This window comes from Canis lupus, chromosome 10, assembly GCF_011100685.1.
Source record: "Canis lupus familiaris isolate Mischka breed German Shepherd chromosome 10, alternate assembly UU_Cfam_GSD_1.0, whole genome shotgun sequence".
Taxonomy (NCBI): Eukaryota; Metazoa; Chordata; class Mammalia; order Carnivora; family Canidae; genus Canis; species Canis lupus.
The window spans coordinates 8,999,868-9,026,878 of NC_049231.1; the positions used below are offsets into that span (position 1 = coordinate 8,999,868).

A 27,011-nucleotide genomic window follows, 5' to 3' on the forward strand; every position below is an offset into this window, starting at 1 on the left:
TTTTAATAGTTAATTATATCTCAAACTTTATTACTTAATGAATCCATTTCCATATACTGCTTTCAATCACTTTTTATTAACTGCTTCCAAAAACCGCAACAGGTGCAGGAACAGGTTGATGACATCCAAATAAAGGCTGATGGCAGCTAATACATATTCTTCAGGTGACAGCCTATGCATCAATGAATGTGTGTCATAGATGATGAATCCACAGAAAAGGAGGGCCCCCACAGCAGCCAAGACCAACTCCAATGTTTGACTATAGAAAAATAACTATAAGCAAAAAATTAGTAAGTTTATATTTAAGAACTGTATGAAGAATACTTAAGTTACTTGCTCTTAAGTTACATATGCTATATACATATTTAATAATGTTTTACAACTTGGAATGCAAATGTTAAAAGCAGAAAAAGGCAAGGTTCATCCTCCTTTCTGTTGGATGAAAGGATGAATGGATGAGTCAATGGATATCCTCCTTTCTATTAAATTACCCACTTGACTTCAAATAGTAGCATCCTAAATATCAATTATTTAAAAATATATTTCTTTTTCAGAATTATATGTGCCACTGGGAGCTTAGCAATTACAAGTAAGGACCTCTTTCTATGTACTTTAAGTCATATGTTCATCTTTCTTTCAATTGATATTAACATAAGACCTTGATTTTTTAAAAGATAATTTTTAATCATTCTATATGCAAATGTTCCAGATTATAACTAAGTGTCCTATCATAAAAAGTACCTCTCATAGCCTTGAGATTATTTATATTAACATGGCCAGAATTATATTTCAAGTTACCATTTTAAAACAACTTACTTTCAAGATTCCTGACAAGCACAAAATCCACAGAACAGCAAACAGTCTATAAAAACAAAATATTGGTAAATTAGAATATTGTTCCTTACCAAAACGCTACGTAAACTGTTGCAACATTTTCTGAAGAAATCCATCCTGATATTTGCCAAAGAATAAATGAAATTTAAGAGTTCATAAATACACAATGAATAATGTAGAATACTCAGAAATTGAAAAAAACAGCCATCATTCAACATTTGTTTTTATAGCGAACAAAACTAGTTGAAAGTATCACTTTTAAAGTGTTCAGTTGGAACACAAAGAAAATACTGATATAAGCAGAAATATCATTAGAAGGATTTTAGGACAGAGACCTATAAAACTTCTAGAAAATATATACACGAACAAATGAAACAAAACTGCCTTTTTAACCAAATAACAATATCATATTAGTCTGTGAACATGCATATCTATTAAAGTTCCCAATGTACTCCCTCTTTTATTCTAATGTGTTACAGAAATTTATGCACATAATTTGCCACTGCTATACTTTTATGAGTTACCATTCCTACATATTATATATAATGTGTAATTATGCATTATAATATAAAGTATAAATATATTTTAAAAAGTATAAATATATGACAAAGGACATCTAAGCAGTCAGTCCTTTATTATCAAATATGAAACTTAAAAACCTAAATACACATCTGGTGCTTCAGGCCACAAGAAAGTACTGGGGTCAAATTTACCCTCCCTCCTTAAATAAAAACCACACAAAACATATGAATGAACAGCAAGCAGCACGGCACAGTAATTCCCCAGATAAAGGTAAGCTTTGTAACTGACCCAGCAAGAAAGTGTTTCTAGACTACAGCATGGAGACAAGAATCCATATGGAGCCCTCTGGTCTCCCTGAGTTGAGGTGGTGAGAACTGAATGGTCAGAAAGGCCATAGAGGCTAGAATTTGCAGAGCAAAGTTCCAGAAAGAAGAGAGCTATCAAGAAGAGAGCTGGCTAGCTCTGGGGATATGCAGACAATTCCCTTCAAGTCTTTAGCTGAGCACAGATCATGCATACATGTGAAGAAATGACAAAGGCCGGAGGAAGAAACACAATAGAGAAGCAGCCAAAACAATCCTCAAAATCCACAAAGGGCCAGGAATACTGCACATTCTCCCCAACCAAAGTGGAAAGACCTCCTAAGACATGGGGCTCTGAAGAATTCTTAGAAAGGTACTGTCTCAAGAGTGGGGCCAAATTAGCCCTAACCTAACCACTGTTCTGGGCCTACATAACAGGTACTTAAAAAAGCAAACGTCAAAAGGTTCAGAGAGTTGCCAAAGAACTTAACAGCTTACTAGAAGAATGAAACCAAATATTTTAAGAAAAACAAAAAGATTCACCGCCCAACAATATAAAATTTACAATGACCAGCATCTAATGAAAAGTTATAAAGACATGCAAAAGAACCAGGAAATATGACCTCTAACAATGAGAAAAATTAATCAATATGAACAAATTAAAAAATGACACGCGAGAATTAGGAAACAATGCATTACAAACAATATGTTCCATATATTCAAGGAGGTTTTAAAGGAAAGTCATCACCATGAGAAATGGAAGATATATATTTTTAAAAGACACAAATTAAGCTGACTTTCCAAAAATAAAAACAATACTTTATGTCAAATTAAAAAATATTCTGGTTGGAATTTATAGCAGATTATAGACACTGAAGAAGAAAAGATTATCAAAATGAAAACAGCAATAGAAACTAACCAAAATGAATCACAAAGAGAAAATTGGAGGAAAAAAATAAAATGAGTATCCATGAACTGTCGGACAACATCAAGAAGCCTAACATATATGTTGAAGTCTCAATAAAGAGAAAGACAGGAATACATAAAAATAACTGAAGAAACAATTACTGAAAATGTTCCAAACTTGATGAAAACTTTAAACTGCCAATCCAAGGAGCTGAAGAAACATGAAAAAAAACACACCAAGGAATATCATAATCAAATTACTGAAAATGTTCATCAAATTACTGAAAATTCCTGAGAAAATACTAAGGGTAGCTGGAGGATAAAAGACATTATATACCCATGAACGAAGATAAAGACAGAAGACTTTTTGTCAGAAAATACATAAACCAGAATACTATGGAATGGCATCTTTAAAATACTAAAAACAGAAAAAAACAAAACAAAATAACCTCAACAAATCTAGAATCCTACATCCAGCAAAAATAACATTCAATATTAAAGGTGAAATAAAGATTCTTTTCAGATATGCAAAAGCGGAGATTAAGAGACTGGCACTATATAAGAAATATCAGAAGGGGCACCTGGGTGGTTCAGTCAGTTAAGCATCTGACTCTTCATTTTGGCTGAGGTGATGATCTCAGGGTGGTGAGACCAAGCTCCCCATCAGGTTCCTTACTGGGCATGGAGCCTGCTTAACGTTCTCTCTGTCTCCTTCTTCCTCTGCTCCCCCACTCCCCCACCCTGTTAGCACGCATGCACGCTCCCCCACTTCTCTCTCTCAAATAAATAAATAAATAAATAAATAAATAAATAAATAAATAAATTCTTTTAAAAATAAGAAATATTAAAAGGAAATCTCTCAGGCAGATATATGCTCTCTCAATATATCTCCTTAGAAGGAAGTATAAGATGGAAATTTGGATTGACACAAAGAAATGGAGAACAGAAATGACAAATATGTGGGTGAACATAAAAGGCTTCATCTATGTTTAAATCTTTTTGAAGGGTAAAATTTAGAACAAAAATAGTAATTATGAGGTGTATAACATATGTGGAACTAAAAGTTACAGCAACAATAGCACAAAGGTAGAGGAGAGGAGATGTAATATGCTATATAGGAAATGGCATATTATTATTATTATTATTTTAGATTTAATTTACTTACTCATGAGAGATGCACAGAGAGAGGCAGAGACACAGGCAGAGGGAATGCAGGCTCCCTACGGGGAGCCCAATGTGGGACTCGATCTTAGGACCCCAGAATCACAACCTGAGCCAAAGGCAGATGCTCAACTACTGAGCCACCCAGGTGCCCCAGGAAATGGTATATTATTTAGAGGTAGATTATGATGATTGAAAGATGCATACTGTAGGGGCTCCTGGGTGGCTCAGTCATAAAGCAGGCAATTCTTTTTTTTTTTTTCTTTTTCTTTTTTGGGCATGCAACTCTTGATATCAGGGTCATGGGTTCGAGCCCTATGTTGTAGAGATTATTTAAATACATAAAATTATAAAAATTCTGGAGTAAGAAGGAAAGAAAGATATATACTGTAAAACCTAGAGCAACCCCTATTTTAAAGAGCTATAGCTAATAACTAATAAAGGAGATAAATCAAATAATCCAAAGGAAGGAAGAGAGAAAAAAGGTACAAAGAACAGACAGGACAAACAGAAAGAAAACAAATGGCAAGGTAGTAAACTTAAACCCAACCAGATGAATAATCACATTGACTAAACACTCCAATTACTGGCAGCGATGGTCAGATTGGATAAAACAAAAAGCAAAAGACAACCATATGCTGCCTATAAGAAAACTATTTTAACTATAAAGCTACAAGGAAGCTAAAAATAAAAGGATGGAAAATGATGTGCCATGTTAACACAATCAAAAGACAGCTAGGGTAGCTGTATTAATAAAGTAGATTTTAGAACAAAAATATTACCAGAGATGATAACTTCAGAACGATTAAGGAGTCATCAAGAGGACATAACAATCCTAAATGTTTATGCATCTAAAAATAGAATTTCAAAATAACATGAAGTAAAACTTACAGAAATGATAAGAGAATCATACTCTAAGCCATAATTGTAGTTGGAGATTTCAATACAACTTTGACATTAATTGATAGAACGAGCATGCGGATATTACAAATTGTGCATAACACTTAAACAATACTATCAACCAACTTGACCTAACTGACATTCACCAAAGACTTATCCAACAGCAGCAAAATATACATTCTCTTCCAGTGCACAAAGATCATTTACTAAGTATCATAACATGAATCTCACTATGGACTGAAATCATGGAAAATATGCTCTTTAGCAACAAAAAAATAAAAATAAAATCCGAAATTAAGTATACATAGTATTATAATCCGATGAACTAAGGGCATGATGAGATTCCAGCTCTCAATTCTCTTGCTGGAATGGCCACAGAATTTTTCTGGATACATGTGGAATACCTAAATTAGAATGAAGTATCATGCCACCAGAGTATAAGATCCTTCAGGACTGAAATGGACTCAGGACTTACTTTTTCATACTTAAACCTTAAGAAAACTACAAAGCTTCAGCATCAAGGAGTGTAAGGAAGGTGGTATTAAGAATATAAAGCATCTGAGATTTTACCCCACACACAAGCTCATAAATTAGTCTAGTATGGTTTCATGGATGCCTGTAGAAGACATGAGACCCCTAGGTCTGAGAAAAAGAAGTTTATTACAGCAACAGCAGTTGTTAAAGAACAAGCACAATTGGGGGCACAAAGAAACGAGAGAGCTAGTAGAAGACTTAAGAAAGAAAGTCCAGGGATCCCTGGGTGGCGCAGCGGTTTAGCGCCTGCCTTTGTCCCAGGGCGTGATCCTGGAGACCCGGAATCGAATCCCACGTCGGGCTCCCGGTGCATGGAGCCTGCTTCTCCCTCTGCCTATGTCTCTGCCTCTCTCTCTCACTGTGTGCCTATCATAAATAAAAAAAAATAAAAAAAAAAAAAAAAAAAAAAGAAAGTCCAACACTGGCATTTAAGATTTCTTCAGGGGAGCAATCTCTGGTGGCAACAAGATCCATACTGTAGCTGTGGCAAGGAAATGAAAAGTTGCTGAAGAAGCGGTCCGGAGACACTGAGAAGTTAAAGTGATAGATGGGCCTAACATGTAGTTCGATGCTGAATGAAGTGTTTTTCTTTTTTTTTTTTTTTTTTTGAATGAAGTGTTTCAAGAATGAGGAAGGCTTGGGGTGCTTGGCTCGCTCAGTCAATAGAGCATGCAACTCTATCTTGGAGCTGTGAGTTCGAGCCCCACCTTGAGTGTAAAAGCTACTTGAATTTTTTTTTTTAAGATTTTATTTATTTATTTGAAAGAGACACAGAGAGAGCGAGTGAGCATGAGCTGGGGGGAGAAGCAGGGGCAGAGGGAGAAGCAGACTACCCACTGAGCAGGGAGCTTGATACATGGGGTTCAATCCCAGGATCAGTTCAATCCCAGGACTGTGGGCATGATCTGAGCTGAAAGCAGATGCTTAATTGACTGAGCCTAACTGACTGAGCCATCCAGGCACCCCAACAGTATTTAAAATTAAAAAAATAAAAAAAAAATAAAAATAAAAAAAAGTAAGGTTTGAACAAAGGGAATCAGTGGGAGTAATGAGGAAGATTAGGAAATGTATAGCCAGATAACACAACCTTAAAACAACGAATTTCCAGCATGCTAAGGAAATACTGAAAGTAGCAGCAGGGGACTAAAGCAGTTTTCAGTACTAACCCCCCCACACACCTGAAACTACATAGGGTGTGGGAGAACAAAATGCTAGAGAGCAGTGTTCTCAAGGAGGAATCAAGTTTCACTGAAATAAGGAAAAAGAATATATTATGAAGAGGCCAAAATACAGGTAAGAATGTTTACCAGAATGGGACTTCCAGAGATTACACTAGAATGGATGGGAGGGAGGGGCACAGTTGGATGGGATGGGAAGAAGCAGACAGCAAATCTTTCAAATCTTTATGTATCCCCTCCAAAACACAAAAAGCAGAAAACGAAAAAAATGTTGCCTCTCCCTAAATCACGCTCCATTCTAAAACAAGTAAAGCATCTTGCACAATTGTCAGTGTTGGCTGACCAACTGTATTTTATTCCAGTAGAAATTTCTAGTAATTTGGATTACCAGGGGAAAAGGGGGGATGAAAGAATGTTTTGCAAGATAGACTTTTGTAAATTTTTAGTGTTGCAACAGGAAAAGGAACAGAAGATGCTGATGATGTGTCAACAGGAAGCCATTGTGAGCTTAGAAAAGAGTATATACATTCTTACCAGGTGAGGGCAACACTGTACCATCATCCTAATATAAAAAATATCATTCCATGTATTTATTAGTTTGAAGAAGGATACCGGTTTATCAAAATAGGTCAAAAAGTTTTTGAAGTTGGGGCAGCCCCAGTGGTGCAGCGGTTTAGCGCTGCCTGTAGCCCAGGGCGTGATCCTGGAGACCCTGGATCGAGTCCCACGTCGGGCTCCCTGCATGGAGCCTGCTTCTCCCTGTTTGTGTGTCTCTGCCTCTCTCTCTCTCTCTCTCTGTCTCTGTCTCTATGAATAAATAAATAAAATCTTTAAAAAAAAAAACGTTTTTGAAGTTCATGTTGATTATCACCAACACCTGGGTCAATTACCTTGTTTCTGCCACAAAGAAGTGGATGGCTTTGTATTAACATGTATTAACATGTATGTTAAGACAAAGACCTAAATAATTTAGGTAAGTTCCATAGCATTCATAGAGCATACAAGCCTAGCCTCTCTAGCAAACTGGGTTTTTTTTTTTTTTTTTTTTGGGCAATCTCTTCCCTTTTAACATAGAACGGAAACAAGTGATTTCTGTCTCCTTGTATGTTCTGGAAGTGTTAAGGCCTGGCTTTACTACTCAGAAAGATGTCCATTTTATTTTTATTTATTTTTTTAAAGATCTGTTTATTTGGAAGAGAGAATGTGCGTACAAGAGCGAGAGAGAGAGAGAGAGAGAGAGAGCACGTGCACAAGGGATAGTGCGGGAGAGAGAGAGAATCCCAAAGAGACTGCTGAGCACAGAGCCTCACTCAGGGATCATGACCTGAGCTGAAATCACGAGTTTACACCCTTAACTGACTGAGCCACGTAGGTGTCCTTCAACACCCTTCATTTTAAAAGGTAATATCCAAAGCTAACATTATAGCACTTCTCTTAAGGTGATTTCTAATGTTAAAGATATTTATCTATCATAGCCATGAATATATAACTTACCCTGCTCCAAATTTGCTGAAATCTCTCTTAGATTGTAGAGTATATACAGTCAAACCAAGAAATACAGCAGTAGTCAGTATAAACGCTTGCAGGATAATATAGACATCATAGAAAGTAACTGTAAAATTAAAAAACACATTAAAAATGAATTTAGACATATTCAATATAAAACCGTTTTTTTCCTGGCATTTAACAGAAATACTGTATTTTTCTCCTGTACTACTTGCCAATAAAAATAATTATGAAAAGATTCTTTATTCAGCCTGTAACACTGGTACAATAAAACCACACCCATAATGCAATAAACAGTCATTCATACCAAATAAGGTGGTCACATCATTATGAAGTCAAAGAAATGACCAGAGAGCTATGACACAGCTAGCTAGCTTAGAGTTTGGTGGATATGATAGAATTACTCTTGCTTATCTCTGTCCCAGCTTAGTTTTATCACCATCTGTGGTGATTGTGCTATATAACTGAAATATCAATAAGGATGACTCTGGGTCCTGTGGTTGGCTGGGAAATTCCTGGGCAGTAGCAGCAATTCCAGCAATCGCTTGGTTAACTGGATACCCAGTTCATCAGCCCGAACAAAGAAACGAGGCAAGAAGAATACTAGGGCTGTCTACCATTCACCAACCCTGCAGAGACCAGGAACCAACCGCTAATTGCTTTATATCCAAAAATGTATACAACGAATACATAATTGGGGGTTTCCTGAATACATACCAAATTCTCTTCTGAAATTTTAGAATGAACACCTAGATTGACTATGACTATTATAATTGTAAAACAGTTGCTTAGCATTTTAACAGAATGCTAAATTATATCCCCTTTAAAGGAAGTGCTTTGAACCCAAACCATTAAGTCATTTTTTATTTTTCAAGGATTAATATCTATTCCTAAACACTACATTATTGGAATTTCTCTATCACTATAGGATTAGGAAAGCAAATGCAGACATGAAAAAATATGAGATTATTGTGCTTCTTGTCAACAACTTCGGCATAAGATTAGGTGGAAAGAATATTACAATTAATGAGGAAAATAATGTTCTCAGATTACCCCATCCTATGTATTTCTAAGAACCATGAAACAGAGCTCTCCCTAAATCTGTTACAAATGGAGGGAGCCAGGGAGGACAGAGATAGACTTGATAATAACATTAATAGATATAACATTAATAAGTAATTATTAATAATAATCCTTCCGCTCTATGTTGAAAAATTTCAATTCTATTTATTTTAGTAGTTATTATTACTTACATTGTGATTCCTTTACAAAAGAAGTGAATTACTGAACAATATAGATTAAATAAAACTGTCATAGAAAGGTTAAAAGCAGTAATGACAAAATAGGAAAAGATAAATATATTAAACATAATGAGGGCAGCTCCGGTGGCTCAGCGGTTTAGCACCGCCTTCAGCCCGGGGTGTGATCCTGGAGACCCGGGATCGAGTCCCACGTCGGGCTCCCTGCATGGGGCCTGCCTCTCTCTCTTTCTCTCTCTCTCTCTCTCTCTGTGTGTGCCTCTCATGAATAAATAAATAAAATCTTAAAAAAAAAAACAAACTAAACATAATGAGTAACAATTTACTATTATTGACAGTAATAGTTCATTCCAACTTTTTTTGTACCCCAGGTTAATCATTCTGAGACAATCTGAATTTTTATTGTTAATAAATCACGAAATTTTTTACTTAAGGCATTACATACAGTACATCAAATAATTTTAACAGACACTTCCTTTCAGACACATACTTAACACCAAATATAAAACAGAAATTAACAAGTTTCTTGTAGGGTCATTTGATAAAGTATGAGGATATAATAATAAAGCACAGTTCAGTGCAGCAATTTGAGAGGTTCAGCTCATGTGATGGAATTCCTCATCCTATGCTATATAGTTGAACTATGACATCTCATGATGTTAAAATTTAGTCTCAAGCACCTTTTAACTCAAAAGATTTATCTACATTAAAAGTTACTGTAACATACAGAAGCACAATTATGGCTTACCAACAAAGGCCACAGTCAGAGCTTCGAAAAGTGTCTAAAAAAAGAAACTAAAATTACATAAATGCACATAAAATTTACACTATTGTCATGTACATGTCCTAATTTCTAAGAGTTCCACGTGACTTCCCATATATGATCCCATTTTAGCTTCAGAGCAGCCTCATGAATTACATGGGACATATAATAAGCCTACCATAATGAAAATGAGACCTCAATGTACTGAGAATATTTACATTCTAATAGTGATCCTATCACTCTTTAAACCCTGACTAGATTTTTTTATACCTGTAACAGGAAGATACAGAAATAATGTTGTTTCTATTTCTCTCACCTTCTGAAAGTAAAAATGAAATTGCAAATGATATCTATATTCATAAAACTTCAACATCATACACATACATAGGAAGAATAAAGTATTTACATAGCGCTTTAGTGTGGCAGTCCTGAAACTGTCTCTAAATATTTAGTCTTTCTTCCCTAGTAACAGAATTTCTACCTGGACACATAGCTGTTCAGATTAAACATAGTTCTCAGCCTCCCCTGTATCTGGTCATGGGGCTTTATTCTGGCCAACAGAATGTGAGTAGACAGGTATACAACTACTAAAAAAAAGCAAAGGGGCTTGCTCTGCCTTTTCTCTTCTCATTTTTGTAAATAACTGGATGGAATGTTGATATGGTGGGAGCTATTTCATGCCAATACAAGACTTTAGGAGTCCTTGAACCATAGCAGGAACCTGGGTCCCTGAAAACTTCACTAAACAGTGCACAGATTTTTACATGAAAGAGAAGTAAATAATCTCGTTTCACCCATGTCACCTGTAGCTGAACTCCTATCCTAAATTAAAGATTTAGGGATATTGAGTTTTACCCTCTAGCTTCACTTTCTCCTTAACTACATACCTTTGTTTTATTTTAAATGCTTATTCTAGGGATGCCTGGGTGGCTCAGTCAGTTATGTATCTGACTCTCAATTTCAGTTCAAGTCGTGATCTTAGGGTCCGCAGATCCAGCCCTGCTTTGAGCCCCACAGTGAGCATGGAGTCTGCTTGAGATTCTCTCCCTCTGCAACTCCCCCTGCTTGCCGTGTGTGTGTGTGTGTGTGTGTGTGTGTGTGTGTGTGTGGGTGTGTGGGTGTGGGTGTGTATGGGTGTCAAATGAATAAATAGATCTTTAAAAATAAATAAATAAATGCTTACTCTAGAGTTATATTTTACCAACTACCTCATAGACCATATCACAACAGTAAAGCGAGAAGTAACGTCAGTAGCTATATATTCATACTCTTGGTAGAAGCACTCCCTGTAACTCTCCCCACCTGAAATCAAGAAACCTATCAGAACTAGAGCAAAAATGGCCTTAAAATTGTACATAGATCTAGAGGCAAGAAAGGCACTGCCACATTTTGTTATAATGTTGTTGGAAGTGTTGGAGAAGTGGTAGAAAAGATGACATTTTTTTTTTCTGGAAAAATATGATTAAACCTCATTCTTGATATTTGTGACATAATTTTAGGTTAAGAAATCCTACCCCATACTCAAAGCATCCAAAGGAAACATGATAATATGAACAGGAGAACAGGTAAGACTAGGAAAATATAACACCACCCTAAAATAATACCCTCTTTTAAGTATATGAACACACACGCACACACATACACACACACACACCTAAAACAAGGTTAGAGCCATCTCCTTTCTTACTTTGGTAGAGCAGGACAAAGTAATCTAGTATCAGAGGTTTCTGAATAATCTGAAATGTATTTTCCATGCTTCCTTATATGTTAAACCATTTTTACCTATGGGTATGATCAGTAGTTGTAGCTGTAAGTGACCATCTTGTTCATATGCATTTGGTGGATACTTTTCTAGGAGGTCCTCTCCCTGCTGGGCAAAAGTTGATCCATACACATAGAAATCAATCATAGCCTTTCTGAAAGGTGGCAAGCTTTTTGCAGAGTTTAAGAGGAACTGAATATGATGCTGTGTTTTTTTTTTGTGCCCCTCCCTAATCCCCCACCCCACCTCTCTCCTAGGTCACAGATGACAGGAGTAGGAGTTGGCAGCCCTTGGCTTTATATTGGCTAGCAATCCACAATGTGACCCATGCCAATAATAAACTATGCCAATCAGATTCTTTCTCACTTAGGCATCTAAACTTAAAGAATGAAGCAATGGTAGCAGGAGCTGAAGCTAAATGTTAATGAACCGTATGAAGGCCCACAGTAAACCATCTAAAAACTAAAAGCTATGAAAGAGGAAAACTATATATAAGGACAGCTGTAAGACAGAGAAGAAATGTAATGGAAGAAGGGAGAGGAGACCCCCAATTCTTGCTTTGAATTTCCTACAATTTTAGTGTATGTGCTGCCAAAATGAGTACTGAATTTCCTACAACGGCATTTTTCTAGAACCTTCCTCTAGTTCCTTGTCTTCTTAAGGCCCCTTCTTGGTGAGTTCCCAAGCTTTTATATAAACTCCATGCTCGAGAGAACTTAGGTGAGGATACTGATACCTGGAAACAAAAGAACCTATGATTTAAATGAATAACCTTTTCTATAATTGAAATTTCTGAAGTCGTGAGCTTTTCTTTCATAATATTAATATAAACTTGTTACCAGAATTCACAAACTTTCTTTAGGTTAAAGCAAGTGAATCTGATAAATAGCATTTTCACTCTTATTGGACTATAAATATTATTAATATTAGTTTGAAATGTTTTAAAGTAAATTTTTAGGTTAGAACCCAAAATCATACTGGATAAGAGAACAAGAAAAATAATTTAAAAAATATCTATCTTGAGCCTTGCCAACTCACTCTGGTCATACTATAGGCTTGGTTTTTATAGGTAGTAGTTTGGGTTTTCATTTTCACAAACATCCAAACAAACATGACCTAAAGTTAAGTTCCCTACTTATCATTTTAAAACAAGTTAGTAGAGCACATCAATTGAGCAAAGTGGTCCTTTAAAAGAACAGAGTACTAAGATAAAAAAAACACAAAAGTTAATCAGAAAAATTTCAATTTAAGGTCTATGAAATTAAAGCTATAATTTTTTCCCAAGAAAATCACAGAATATTAGAGATTCAAAGTATCACAGAGATAATCCACTTTAATATGTTCATTTTACATATGAGCAAACTTAGGTACAAAAAAGTTAATTAACCACCCTGCCAAATGTCACATAACCAGAAAGTGGCAAAGCCAGGTCATGAGATTCCAATTCATGATTTTTTTTCTGCTGTACCATAATATTCACAGGAAAAAATCCTGAAACTGACAAAGGTTAAAAATTCTAAAAGATTAGAACATTTCAAGTAATTTCTTAAAATATTTTAATTTATTAAAAACATTAATTTTGTTCTGCTACTATTATATGTTATTTGCATTCAATTAAATAAAGTTAAAACACGGGAATAAATGTTAAAGTAACAAATTGTCAAAATACTCACAAATCCAAAAAGCAGGTACAGGTTAAGGGGATGCTTATGTCTGTTTACAGTCAATGCAAAAATCAAACCCAAAGATCCAAGGGCAAACACCAAAATTAAGGCAGGACTGAAAGAAAAAAATTAAAAGCATTTTTAAGTTTAAAAACAGTGTAAATAGTATTAACCCATTTAATAAAATTTGTATGTTTTATTTGTGAAAGTAAGAAAAGGCAATCTGGGAGGAACTACACCAAACTGTCAAAAGAAATTACTTTTCCATTCAAGGAATTTGAGGAATGTGAATTGGGGAGGAGCAGCAAGACAAAGAAAAGAGCCCACAATAAATGTGGGAGACTTTTCCTTTTTCATGAACTTCTATGTATTTGAATAATTTTTACAATTAGCATACTGTTTTTGACAGAAATACAGAATAGCTATTAAAGAATAAACAAATTTTATATACATTTACTATTAACTGTAATTTAAATTAAAGAACTTTACCTAAATAACAAACTCTTTTTTATTTTTTTGGAGGGGGAGGGATGATAGAAATTGTCTACTTCCAAGAAAATATTCATTCCTTATTTTCCCTTTAATATAAAAATCTAAAAAACTTTTTGCCAAGGAAATAATTATTTTGGGGTCAGCTCTTAAACAAATGTGATGAACCATATGAAGCTCCTTTTCTCAGTGAAATTACCCTAGTCATGAGCCAACACTAAGATAAATTACACACATATTTATTAAGTACCTTTATTTATTTATTTATTTATTTATTTATTTATATTTTTTTAATTATTTTTTTAAAGCATTTTTATTTTTCAAGCACCATGTAAGGCTTTGGGGACCAGGCTAAGTATAATAAAAGAAAAAAAAACCCTTTTTAAAAAAGCTAAATACAGTAAAAATTCTTAATACTATTTGAGGAGATGAAGGTTTAACCCTACAAAACTGTATGCTAAGAAGTTCAGAGGCAAATACTAAGTTGTAGAACATGTTTCTTATCAAAACAAAACTAGATTTATGAGAGGTAATAATGAACCTTTTTTACATTCTAGCCTCAGAAGTAAACAGAAAAAAAAAAACTCTGCTTATAATATGGCCTTTTGATCATAAGCAGCAGCTGAAAATGTTTCAGACTCATCACTTTACCTTTCATGTACAAATGTCCGTACAGACTCAAAGTATAAAAAAAAAGAAGCTGTCACTGAAGTTAAGAGAACTTGCAGAGAAAGGATGCTGTAGACTTTTCTTAGAAAGGCTGAAAAAGAAAAATAATTCCATATGATTATTTTCTTAAGCATTTAACATAGAACAGCACAATCAAATCTGTACTTAGAAACATGGACTTTTTTTATGTATAATTTTTAGATCTTAGCCCAAATAATGCAGTCTGTAACTTAAACAAACAAACAAAAAAACTCCCAAAGAAATCACAAATTGTAAATGATAACTATCCTTCAAGAAGCATTAGTTTAAAAAAAAAATTAATAGCCCAGAATGAAAATGTTTTCAGCAATGGGGTCCCTGGCTGGCTCAGTGATTCTTGATCTCAGGGTCATTGAGTTGAGTTGAAGCACCACATTGGATGTAGAGCTTATTTAAAAAAAAAAAAAAAAAAAAAAAAGGAAAGAAAAAAGAAGAAAAGAAAATGCTTTCATCAAAATAAAAAGGATGAAACATATTTGTATACAGCAGCATACAACAAAAGATTAAAAATTGAGTATTTCTAAACAACAAATCTTTCTTGAAACTGAAAAGCAGAAAGAGAAAGCATATGGTTAGATACAGTTTTTTAAAGAAATCTTAATTTCCAAGTGGTACAAATGTTTCCTCAAAATGAAAACTTTTCCCTAAAAGGCTAATAAACTTACTCACCTGCTTTTATTTCTCACTTATACTACCTCTGCCTCTAGTTTCTATACAGTAAGAAATTTTTACTTTCAGCACATTAACAACCATAAATCAACTCCAAGGCCTAATGATAAAAAAACTTATTAGTAAAGTCATCTGACATACAGATGATATAAATACAGTGAACACCCAACTCACCACCGGTTTCAGAAAAAAAAAAAGAGTTTCCACCTCCTCTATGTACACATACTGATAACATCCTTCTCTCCTGACCCCCTTAGCTGCTAACCATCTTTCAACATTCAGCCTTTCTCATTTCCCCAGTGTGAATTAAACACTCCTTCTGTTCCTAAGGGGAATACAAGTGTATTTCCGATCACTTCATTTTCTAATTAATAAGCCCTGGCCCTTCACTTCCATTAAACTATAAAGACTAAAAAAATCTCCCTAATAATAGGGAACACATCTCCCTCATTTTTATATCCCAAACACCCAGCCAAGTGAATGGCACTATTACGATACTCATTACATTTTATTTGCTTTTAAATAATTTATATTGAATTTATGAAAGGTGAATTTTGCCACTCAGTTGTATTATTCTAAAACAACAGCAGAGCCACATAACTTTTGTAGAGCACTCACTGTGCTTAGGCAGCCAGTAAAAACACTGCTGAATGACTTTTACCCAACAAACAAGATGAAACATCATCTCTTCCTTCTTATGACAATGCTAATACAAGAAGTGTTCTCTCTGAAAAGGATTCCAACTAAAGACCTGGCTTCCTAAGTGAGGGTGAAGTGCTTTGATGGCATTCAGCCAAATATCAAGTAATAAATATTCTTTAATAAAGGAATTTTCATAAATACCAAAGATTTAATCCTTAAAAATGACCCCAAATTAAATCTTAATTAATGTTGGTATCTTTTCCAAAATATATAGTAAGTTTTTCCTGAACAGATTTTACTGAACTTATAATTTAACAGATGACTCGCGATAACACTGGTTAACAGTTGTATTCTGGCCTACAACGTAGGTATGTATCTTAAACAGAAAGGAGATAAATAATGCTAATCCCCACAACTGATCTACAATATAATGTACTTTCTTAAAATGGCCCTGATGTCTGTCTGCATGCTGTGGAAGGTCATTTCCACCTTTTTCACAAAAGCAGAGAAAAGCATGTATTACTGTCATGGACAGTATTATTTGGGCTATCTTTCTGCAGATTTAATTACTAAACTAAAAGCCAAACTATTATTCCCTCGAGGGATTTTCCAGACTGCAAAAAAAATCATATTCTTAAATTTTGATATCCTATTATATACCTCACATAACTCAAACTCATTCCATCTGTTTTCTCAACTAAGCAGTGAAAAGTTAATATTAATCTTTACCATTTTGCGGAACTGCTCCACAGTTCAAAACAGTGTAGTTCATGTTCATTTGTATGTGTGTGTGTGTGTGTGTGTGTGTGCACAAGTGCTTATGTAATAAGACTGGAGAATATACACTAAGGGGTTAATGATGGTTTTCTCTAAGTAACATGACTGAGGATGATTCTCATGTTCAGTTCCTTGCTAATCTGTTTTTTATAGATTATCAGTAAATCTTTACTACTTTTGTAAAAAGGAAAACCATTCTAAAGAAACGTGCTAAGCTGGGGGTTCGGGGGCGCCTGGCTGGCTCCACCACTAGAGAATGTGATTCTTGATCTGGGGGTTGTAAGTCTGAGTCCCACGTTGGGTGTAGAGATTACTTACAAATAAAATCCTTTTTCTAAAAAAAAATAAAGAAACCTGTGCTAACCCAATAAATTCATCATAAAAATAATCCTTATACCTATATTCTAGATTATAACTTTTCTAGACCCTTTTAAAAAAAGACCTTATGGGCACCTGAGTGGCTCAGTTGGTTAAGCTTCTGACTCTTGATTTCAGCTCAGGTCATGATCTCAGAGTTGTGAGATCAAGCCCTACGTCAGGCTCTGCACACAGGGTGGAATCTGCTTGAGAGTCTTCCTCTCCCTCTGCCCCTCCCCCCGCTTGTGCATGGGCATATACTCTCTAAAATAAATAAGTAAATCTTTAAAAAATTAAAATTAATAAAAGCTTAAATTAAATTCAAAGAAAAAGCAACAGTTGACACCCATTTTGAGTAACTAATATAAACGTGGCAAAGGCTATGTATACTTAGCTCACACAGAAAAATAAAAGAGCTGATGGGAAATGAATATAAGCCAAAGAGCAGTATCTTTCAATTTTTTTTGAATCTTGATTTCTCCCCCTTCTGCTTTTATTTCCTCCCTTTCTACTCAAACTTAACATGGCCGAAACAGCAACTCTTCATTTCTACTCAGATCTGTCCTTCTCCCAGTCTTCTCATCAGTGACCAGCACCAACATTTCCCACAACAAAAATGTGGGCAATGCTTCCTTTCTCCCAATCTACCCACAAGTACTGGAGCTTCTGCTCACCAAGTACAGCACGTCCACCTTTTTGGTCTCCTCTACTACCTCTCTAGTCAAACAAAGCCTGTATGATCGCTCACCTACTACTATAGTGGTCCTCTTATTGGTCTCCATGCTTACACTCTGGTCCCACCTATTGTCACAATCCATCCTCCACACAGCTGTCACTCACTAAAGTGATCTTTTATAACCTGAACTATGTCATGTGACTCCCTGTTTAAACACTTATTAAAAGATTCTATGGGGCCTACAAGGCCCTAACTGATGTACTTTTCCAGTCTCATCTCACGCCACTCTTCTTTTTCTCACTAGCTTTACCCACAGTAGCTACCTCTCTGTTCTCCAAGCATACTAACTCCTTCCTACGTCTGGGTCTTTGCCCTTGCTGTTTCCTCTGCCTGGAATGCCTTTATCTTTCTTTTCATGGAATGGTGGTTTAAAACATCCACACTTGGGCAACCTGGGCGGTTCAGCGGTTTAGCGCCGCCTTCAGCCCAGGGCGTGATCCTAGAGACCCATGGTTGAGTCCCACGTCAGGTGGAGCCTGCTTCTCCCTCTGCCTGTGTCTCTGCCTCCCTCTCTCTGTGTGTGTCTCTCATGAATAAATAAAATATTAAAAATAAATAAATAAAAAATAAAACATCCACACTTTTGACACTTCCTTCAAGAGACTCACTTCCAACAAAAAGAATATGCAGAAGTGACAATGTGTGTTATTTCTAACACTAATCATAAAAGGCAATTTTTTATACATCAGTTAAAGAATACAAAGTAACAGAGCTACCTACTTGCTTAGAGGACTCACTCTAGGGCATTGTTTCTCAACCTTTTTCCATTGTTGAACACCTAAGGAGCTTTCTGGACATTATTTTCCTAATAGTCCTCCAATAAACTGTTAAAACCACAAACATATTGTACATCTGTTTTTGTATCATAGGTTTTTGGAAAGCTACAAACCATTGTAAAATCTGAGACTTTTTTTGCCATCCACATCAAGAACCAATTTTTACCCTCTTGGGAGGGTACTGTCCCCACTGAGAACGAATGCTACAGGAGAAGCCAGCTGCCAATGTTGTGAGGAAATTCGAGTGGTCCTATGGAAAGATGCACATTATTTCACCAGCAGCCAGTGAGAAAAAGGTCTTTTGCTAATAGTGATGTGACTGAGCCTTCTGGAAGTATAGCCTTCAGCACCAGTTGGCCCTTCAGATGACTACAGTCTCGGCCAACATTTAGACTACAACCTATAACAAATCCTGATCTAGAATCAGTAAGATGCTTGGCTCTGAGAAACTGATGAAAAGAAAAAAACGTTTATTCAAGCCACTGCATTTTATGGTAATTTGTTACACAGCGATAGAAAACTAATTTAGACTTTGGTACCTGAAAGTGGGGAGCTGCCATACCAAAACCCTGAAATATGGGCAAGGCTTTGGAACCAGGCAGTGGCTGGAAGATAGCAGGTCTCTGAGGTAAAAGCTCAAAAAGCCCTGAAACTGTTTCTAGAATGATGATGCCTTTGAGGAGGCTGTAGGTCATAAGCTAGAAGAGAGGAAAACCTTATGGAAACTGGAGGTAAGAAAATTCTTATTTTGTATTGGCGAAAAAATGTAGCAACACTGTCAGCTATGGAAATACAGAAGTAGAAAATGTACCTAATGAAGTGGGTGATTAGACTGAGGAGACTTCCAGCAAGTAATAAAGGTACTTGCTGGCCTCTTGCTGTTTATACTAAAATGCAAGAGGAGAGAGAGAATGTGATTGTAAAATCCTTTGTTAAAACCTCACAAATATCCAATTTTGCACCATGGAAAAACCATTCAAATAACAGGGCTTCTGAGAAGCTTGAGGAAATCGTCACTCCTTTTCCTCTAAGATCAGGAACAAGTTAAGGATGTAGGCTTGGGGCACTTCTATTCAACATGGTACTGGAAGTCCTAGCCTGAGCGAGTGGGCAAGAAAAAGAAATCCAAATTGGAAAGGGGAAAAAAAGTGAAATTACTTGTATACACATTACATGATCTTACACATACAAGACCATAAAGATTCCACAAACTCTAAGAACAAATGAATTCAACAAAGTTGCAAGGTATAGAATCAAAAATCAGATGCATTTTTTATACACCAACAATGAGCAAGCCAGAAGGGAAATACAATTAAGAAAAAAAATTCCACTTACAATAGCATCAAAAAGAATGAAATACTTAGAAATAAATCTAATCAAGAGAGCAAAAGACTTGTACTCTAAAACTACAAGACACTGCTGAAAGACACAAATAAGTGACATCTGATGTCCACAGATTAAAAGATTTAATATTGTTAAAATGTCCCTACTATACACAAAAAGAGCTACTGATCGGGATCCCTGGGTGGCGCAGCGGTTTGGCGCCTGCCTTTGGCCCAGGGCGCGATCCTAGAGACCCGGGATCGAATCCCACATCAGGCTCCGGGTGCATGGAGTCTGCTTCTACCTCTGCCTATGTCTCTCCCTCTCTCTCTCTCTCTCTGTGTGACTATCATAAATAAATAAAAATTTAAAAAAAAAAAAAAAAAAGAGCTACTGATCTAATGCAATCCCTGATGAGGCATAGAAACAGAAAAATGTTCACCTTTAGCCCAGAAAGCTGACCTGTAGCCTGCATAGTTTTGATATGTGCTAGTTACTACATTCTTTAAGGGTATCATGACTGCTTGCACATCTCACTGATAGTTAATATCGAGCTGAATGACAATCAATAGGAAATCTTGAGAAAGCAGTTTTACAAGTAGAAATTCAAATAAGACATTTATGATCCAATACTCCCTGCATGTCCCTCCCCCTTGAATAGTAAACATATAACTACCAGCTTCATACAACAAAAGTGCAGCTCTTTCTGCCTAGCAATCCTGTCACTACTATAATAAAAGCAACTCTGCACTGAAAACATCTCAAGAATTCTTTCTTGACTATTCATTCATTCCTGACCCCACACCAATCACTATCAAAATCCCAATGGCCTTTTTTGCAGAAATAGAAAAATGCATGCTAAAATTCATTTAGAATTTCAAGGGACCCTGAACAGCCAAAATACTTTAAAAGTAAAAAAAAACAAAAAACAAAAAACAAACAAACAAAAACCCTTTAAAAGAACAACAAAGTTTGGGGTCTCACACTTTCTGATTTCAAAAGTTATTACAAAGCTAGAGTAATCAAAATAGTGTGCTACTAACATAAAGACACACAGACAGAACAGTGGAATAGAATAGAAGACCAGAAGTAAACCCTTGCATATATGATCAAATAATTTTCAACAAGGATGCCAACATCATTCAATGAAGGAAAGGACTGTTTCTTCAACAAATACTGCTAGGAAAACTGGATATCCACATGTGAAAGAATGAAGTTGAATCCTTACATCATATACAAAAAATAACTCAAAATAACTTCAAGGCCTAAACATAAGACCTAAAACTAAAAAAAAAAAAAAAAGAAAGAAAGAAAGAAAGACCTAAAACTCTAAAAACTCCTAGAAAAAAAAAAACACAGGGGGGAAAAAAAAACACAGGGGAAGAGCTTCAAGACAGAGTTTGGCAATGATTTCTTGAATATGAACTAAAAGCACAGGCAACAAAATTAAAAATAGATAAACTGTCCTACACCCAAACTTAAAATTGTGCATCAAAGAGCACAATCAACATAGTGAGAAGACAACCTACAGAATGGTAGAAAATTTGTAAATACATATGTACATATTTATCTATATATGGTTAATATCTAGAGTATATAAGGAACTCCTCCAATTCAGTAAAAAAAATAAACCCAATTAAAATATGGATAAAGTCAAGGGAACGAGAAGCCACAGACTAACAGAAAATATCTGCAAAGATGCATCTGATAAAAGTACTGTTATCCAAAATACACAAATAACTCTTCAAATTCAACAGTAAGAAAATGAACAACTCAATTAAAAAGGAGGCAAGACACCTCACTGAACAAAACAGAGCAAATTAACATAGGAAAGATGCTTAGTGTCATAGGTCATCAGGGAAATGCAAATTGAAACGAGATACCACTACACACCTATTGGAATGGCCAGAATCCAAAACCTGACACCACCAAATGCTGACAAGAAGGTCGAGCAACAGGAACTCTTTCACTGCTGGTGGAATGCAAAACCGGTAGAGCCGCTTTGGAAGACAGTTTCTTACAAAACCAAACACACTCTTATCATATGATCCAGCAACTGTGCTCTAGCAGTGTCTTACAAAACTAAACATACTCTCACCATACAATCTAGCAACTATACTCCTTGGCATCTATCCAAATGAGCTGAAAACTTATGACTACAGAAAATCTATACATGGGGCAGCCCCTGTGGCGCAGCGGTTTAGTGCGGCCTACAGCCTGGGGTGTGATCCTGGAGGCCCGAGATCGAGACCCACGTCGGGCTCCCTGCGTGGAGCCTGGTTCTCCCTCTGCCTGTGTCTCTCTCTCTCTCTCTCTCTCTCTCTGTGTCTCTATGAATAAATAAAAATCTTAAAAAAATAAAGTTTTTTTTTTTAAAAATCAAAAACATCTATACATGGATGTTTATATAGTAATTTAAACCATAACTACCAAAACTTGGAAGCAACCAAGATGTCCTTTAGCAGGTAAATGAGTAAACTGAAGTACAATGCAGACAATGGAACATTATTCAGTGCTAAAAAGAAGCTATCGGGATCCCTGGGTGGCGCAGCGGTTTGGTGCCTGCCTTTGGCCCAGGGCGTGATCCTGGAGACCCGGGATCGAATCCCACATCGGGCTCCCGGTGCATGGAGCCTGCTTCTCCCTCTGTCTGTGTCTCTGCCTCTCTCTCTCTCTCTCTGTGTGACTATCATAAATAAATAAAAATTAAAAAAAAATAAAAATAAAAAAATAAAAAGAAGCTATCAAGTCATGAAAAAATATGAAGGAATCTTAAACATACGTTACTAAGTAAAGAAATCAATCTGAAAAGGCTATATACTGTATGATTCCAACTATATGGCATTCTGGAAAAGGTAAAACTATGGAGACAGTAAAAAAGATCGCTGGTTACCAGGGACTGCTGGGAGGGAGGGATGAATAGCAGAGCACAGAGGGGTTTTAAGGCAATGGGATTATTCCATGTGATACTACAATAGTGGGTCTATGTCATTACATATTTGTCAAAATCCACAGGATGTAGAACACCAAGAGTGAACTCTAATATAAAGTATGGACTTTAGGTAATAATGATGTGTCAACTTCGGCTCATGGGTTATAACAAATGTACCACTCTGGTGCAGGATGCTAATGTAGGAAAGCTTATGTATGTGTACGGACAGGTTACATAGGAACTCTGTACTTCCCACTCAGTTTGCTGTGAACTTAAAACTGCTTTATTTTATTTTATTTTTTTAAAGATTTTATTTATTTATTCATGAGAGAGGCAAAGACAAAGGCAGAAGGAGAAGCACGTGGGACTCGATCCCGGGTCTCCAGGATCACGCCCCGGGCCAAAGGCGGCGCTAAACCGCTGAGCCACCGGGGCTGCCCTTAAAACTGCTTCAAAAGAAATAAAGTCCATTTTTTAAAAAGGACTTAAATAACATTTCTTCAGAGAAGATACAAAAGGCCCACAAGTATATGAAAAGATGCTGAATATCACCAATTACTAGGGAAAAGCAAAGCAGAACCACAATGAGATACCACCTCATACCCATTTGGAAGGCTACTTTCAGAGAAACGGGGGAAAAACAAGCATGAGAATGTAGAAAAACTGGAACACCTAATGTTGGTTAGAATATAAAATGGTGCTGTCACTGTGTAAAACAGTATGGTGGTTTCCCAAAACACTAAAAATACAATTACCGTATTGTGAGATGATAGAAAAAACATATTGGCCTTTGTCCTAGGTTCCTGGCAGAGCTCTTGAAATTGTAATTTCCTACCTGATAAGAGCACTAGGAACATCTTTTGTTCTAATATTTGATCTTTCACCCCAGTTCCTGATACAAGGTTCTTGAAACCCTTGTAATTTCCTGGGTGATAGACATGTCTTTTGCTCTACTGAGGTGACTCTCTTAGATGAGGGCTGGTCACGAGAAAGAACAAGCCATAAACAAGTCTGGAATTTTCAGCCCTGCTGAAGTGGGGAGAAGGAAAAAGGTTGAAAATAGAGTTAATAATTGATCATGCCTCAGTGAGGAAGCATGCATAAAAATGATGAGTAGGAGTTTAGAGAGCTTCCAGGCTGGTGAACATATCCACATCCTGGAAGGGTCACGCACCTCAACTCCACCGGGGCAGAAGCTCCCGTGCCTGGTACCCTCCCAGACCTCCTACTCTGCTTTCATCCAGCTGTTTACTTTTTTTTTTTAGATTTTATTTATTTATTCATGACAGACAGAGAGAGAGGCAGAGACACAGGCAGAGGGAGAAGCAGGCTCCACCCAGGGAGCCCGACACGGGACTCGATCCGGGGTCTCCAAGATCACACCCTGGGCCGAAGGCAGCACTGGACCACCAGTGCTGCCCCGTTTACTTTTTAATAAACTGGCAAATGTGGTATCCTGGAGTTCTTTGCGCTGCTCTGGTCAATCCAAGAAGGGATTGACGGGAACCTTCAATTTAGAGCCGAGTCTGACAAGTTATGAGTAACTGGGAACCTGTTACTTGCAACTGGCATCTGAAGTGGAGTGGGAGCAGTCTTATGGGACTGAGCCCTTCACCTGTGGGGTCCGGTACTATCCACTAGGAGACAGTGTCAGAATGGAGCTAAATTGTAGGACACAGAGCTGGCGTCGTGGAGAACTGCTTGGTGTGGGGGAAAAACCCACACTTTGGGGGACTAGAAGGGTCAGAACTGAAGTGTTCTGTGTGAGTAGTAAAGGAAAAACAGAGGAGGAAAAACTGTTTTTTTCCTTAGTAAGGAGGGAAAAATAGGTTTTTCACTAAAACACCCTGGATCCAGCGATGCCACTTCTGGGTAGACAGATGGAACAAGTGAAAAAAGCATCCCATGGGGGCACTGTATATACGTTTACAGCGACACGATTCACAGCCAGGTCAAAGCTATGCAGGCGTCAAGTAGACAAACATATCAACAAAATGTGATTTTGTCACACAATGGAAAATTGTCCGGCCTTAAAAAGGAAAGTCTGACACATGCTATAAAATAGATACACCTTGGGGTGCCTGGGTGGCCTAGTCCCTTAGGTGTCAGACTCTTGCTTTTGGCTCAGGTCATAATCTCAGGGTTGTGAGATCGAGGGCATGGAGTCTCCTTCTCCCTCTGTCCCTCTCCCGCCTCCCTAAGAAAGAAAAAATGGACACAACCACAAAACATGCTAATTGGAATAAACTAGTCACAAGGAGGTACATACTGTATGATTCCACTTATATGACAAATCTTAGTGAAGCCAAGTTCATAAAGTAGAATTGCCTTTGCCAGGCACTGGAAGAGGGGAAAACAGGGAGTTCTTTAATGGTACAAACTTTCAGTTTTGCAAGACTAAAAAGTCCTGCAGATCGGTTGCACAACAATGTGAATAACCTTCACACTCCTGAACTGTATGTACACTTTAAGATGGGGAAGGTGGGACATTTTTAATGCCCTGTAAGGGACATTTTTAACGTGTGTTTTGCCACAATTAAAAATTTTAAAAACTATGCTCCTTTGCCAAAATCATTCCAAAATCCAATTCCAGAAATAGAGATGTTAGGGATCAAGATTCTTAGCGCCTGGGCAGCCCGGGTGGCGCAGCGGTTTAGCGCCGCCTTCAGCCCAGGTGTGATCCTGGGGTCCCGGGATCGAGTCCCACGTGGGGCTCCCTGCATGGAGCCTGCTTCTCCCTTTACCTGTGACTCTGCCCCCCCCCTCTCTCCCTGTGTCTCTCATGAATAAATAAAATCTTAAAAAAAAAAAAAAAGAAATAAAGAGTCTTAGTGCCATCAGATCTTGGTAATCCCTTTTCCAGGATGAGTTCCTGCCACGGGGACAGGATGAAACTATGGGGCAACTTCTGTAAGCAATTGGCTGAACTGTAACAGACGGTGAATTCCACTAACGTGAAACGAACCATTTTAATTTTTTAAGCATTTTAGATTCAAATTTATTTCTGCCCCATAAATACTGCATAAGAACTTAAAACTAGGGCACCCTGGGTGGCTCAGCGGTTTGGCGCCTGCCTTCGGCCCAGGGCATGATCCTGGAGTCCCGGGATCGAGTCCCACATCGGGCTCCCTGCATGGAGCCTGCTTCTCCCTCTGCCTGTGTCTCTGCCTCTCTCTCTCTCTGCCTCTCATGAATAAAATCTTTAAGAAAAGAACTTAAAACTAATACTGCATATTGATCGACCTCTAAAGCCTCCATTTCCAGCAACTGCCTCAATTAATACTCAAACTTGTGCTAAGTCCCAGGTCTTGCAGACACTGAAGAGTGAAACAAGAACGGATGCGGTCCCTCTGGCCTCACAGATCCTACCATCCAGCAAAGGAGGCTGGAGCAGTAAGTAGACACTTGAAAGGATCCCACCACCAAGAGGGAAGGGGAAGAAGGGGAAGAAGGGGAAGGGGAGGAAGGGGAAGAAGGGGAAGAAGGGGAGGAAGGGGAAGGGGGGAAGAGGAAGAAGGGGAAGGGAAGGAAGGGGAGGAAGGGGAAGTGGGGAAGGGGGGAAGGGAAGGGGGCGCAGTGGTGGAGCACCTGCCTTCAGCCCAGGGCGTGACCCCGGGCCTCCTGACGTCATTGTGACGTAGACCTACATGCAGTTGTGTGCTTGCGCGGTTTTCTTTTTCTTTTTCTTTCTTTTTTTCCTCCCTTCCCTTCCCTTCCCCTCTTCGGTGTCTCTCATGAATAAATAAATAAAATCCCTGTGATGATGATGATGATAATAATAATAATAATAATAGTAATAGTAATAATAGTAATAACGAAGGTGCCAAAACAAGGCCGGCGAGGTCTTCCTCCGCCCCGGACGCGGGCGGCGACGCCGTGGGACGGGCTCCGGGCGGGCCCCGAGCCGCGCCGCGGGGGCACGTCCGCCGCCGTCCCGGCGGAGGCGCGGGGGCAGGGGGAGGGGCGGCGGGCGCGGGGTGGGGGGAGGGCGGCCCCCGAAGCCTGCGGCCCCCGGAGGCGCTCCCGCCGAGGCCCAGGCCGCCCGGGGAGGCGGACGGCGCGGCAGGCCGGCGGGGGCCCGGGGGCGGGGCGCGTACCCATTCGGATGTGCACACTGGCGGAGGCCACGCAGCTGCCATAGTTGAAGTCGTCCTCGATGGAGGCGCAGGGGTAGCGGGGGTCGGGGTCGGCCATGGCGGCGGCGGAAGCCCAGCGACCCCGCCGGGCGGGGGCAACGACGCGGCCGCAACGGCCGCCGGCGCACTTCCGGGATGGGCGCTCCAGCCCCCACTAGCCGAGCCGCCGAGCCGC

General features: G+C 38.0%; 1 protein-coding gene across 1 annotated transcript; it reads right to left on the reverse strand.

The window, feature by feature from the left end:
* On the reverse strand, positions 1-26,971 carry TMBIM4 (transmembrane BAX inhibitor motif containing 4). The gene is made up of 7 exons (XM_038549931.1): positions 26,798-26,971; positions 14,432-14,540; positions 13,301-13,406; positions 9,851-9,884; positions 7,832-7,949; positions 817-862; positions 1-273 (listed from the first exon to the last, which is right to left on the reverse strand). Exons 1-7 carry the CDS (start codon positions 26,892-26,894, stop codon positions 67-69), a joined length of 717 nt encoding a protein of 238 aa, XP_038405859.1. The 5' UTR covers positions 26,895-26,971; the 3' UTR covers positions 1-66.
* Positions 26,972-27,011: the final 40 nt, after the last annotated feature.

Coding starts and splice junctions, on each gene's coding strand:
- TMBIM4 (XM_038549931.1), bottom strand. CDS start 26,894: ATGGCCGACCCCGACCCCCGCTACCCCTGCGCCTCCATCGAGGACGAC. Junction 14,541..26,797: donor CAGTGTGCACATCCGAATGG/GTACGCGCCCCG, acceptor TTTCTTTTTCAG/CCTTTCTAAGAAAAGTCTAC. Junction 863..7,831: donor TTCAGCAAATTTGGAGCAGG/GTAAGTTATATA, acceptor TTGTTTTTATAG/ACTGTTTGCTGTTCTGTGGA.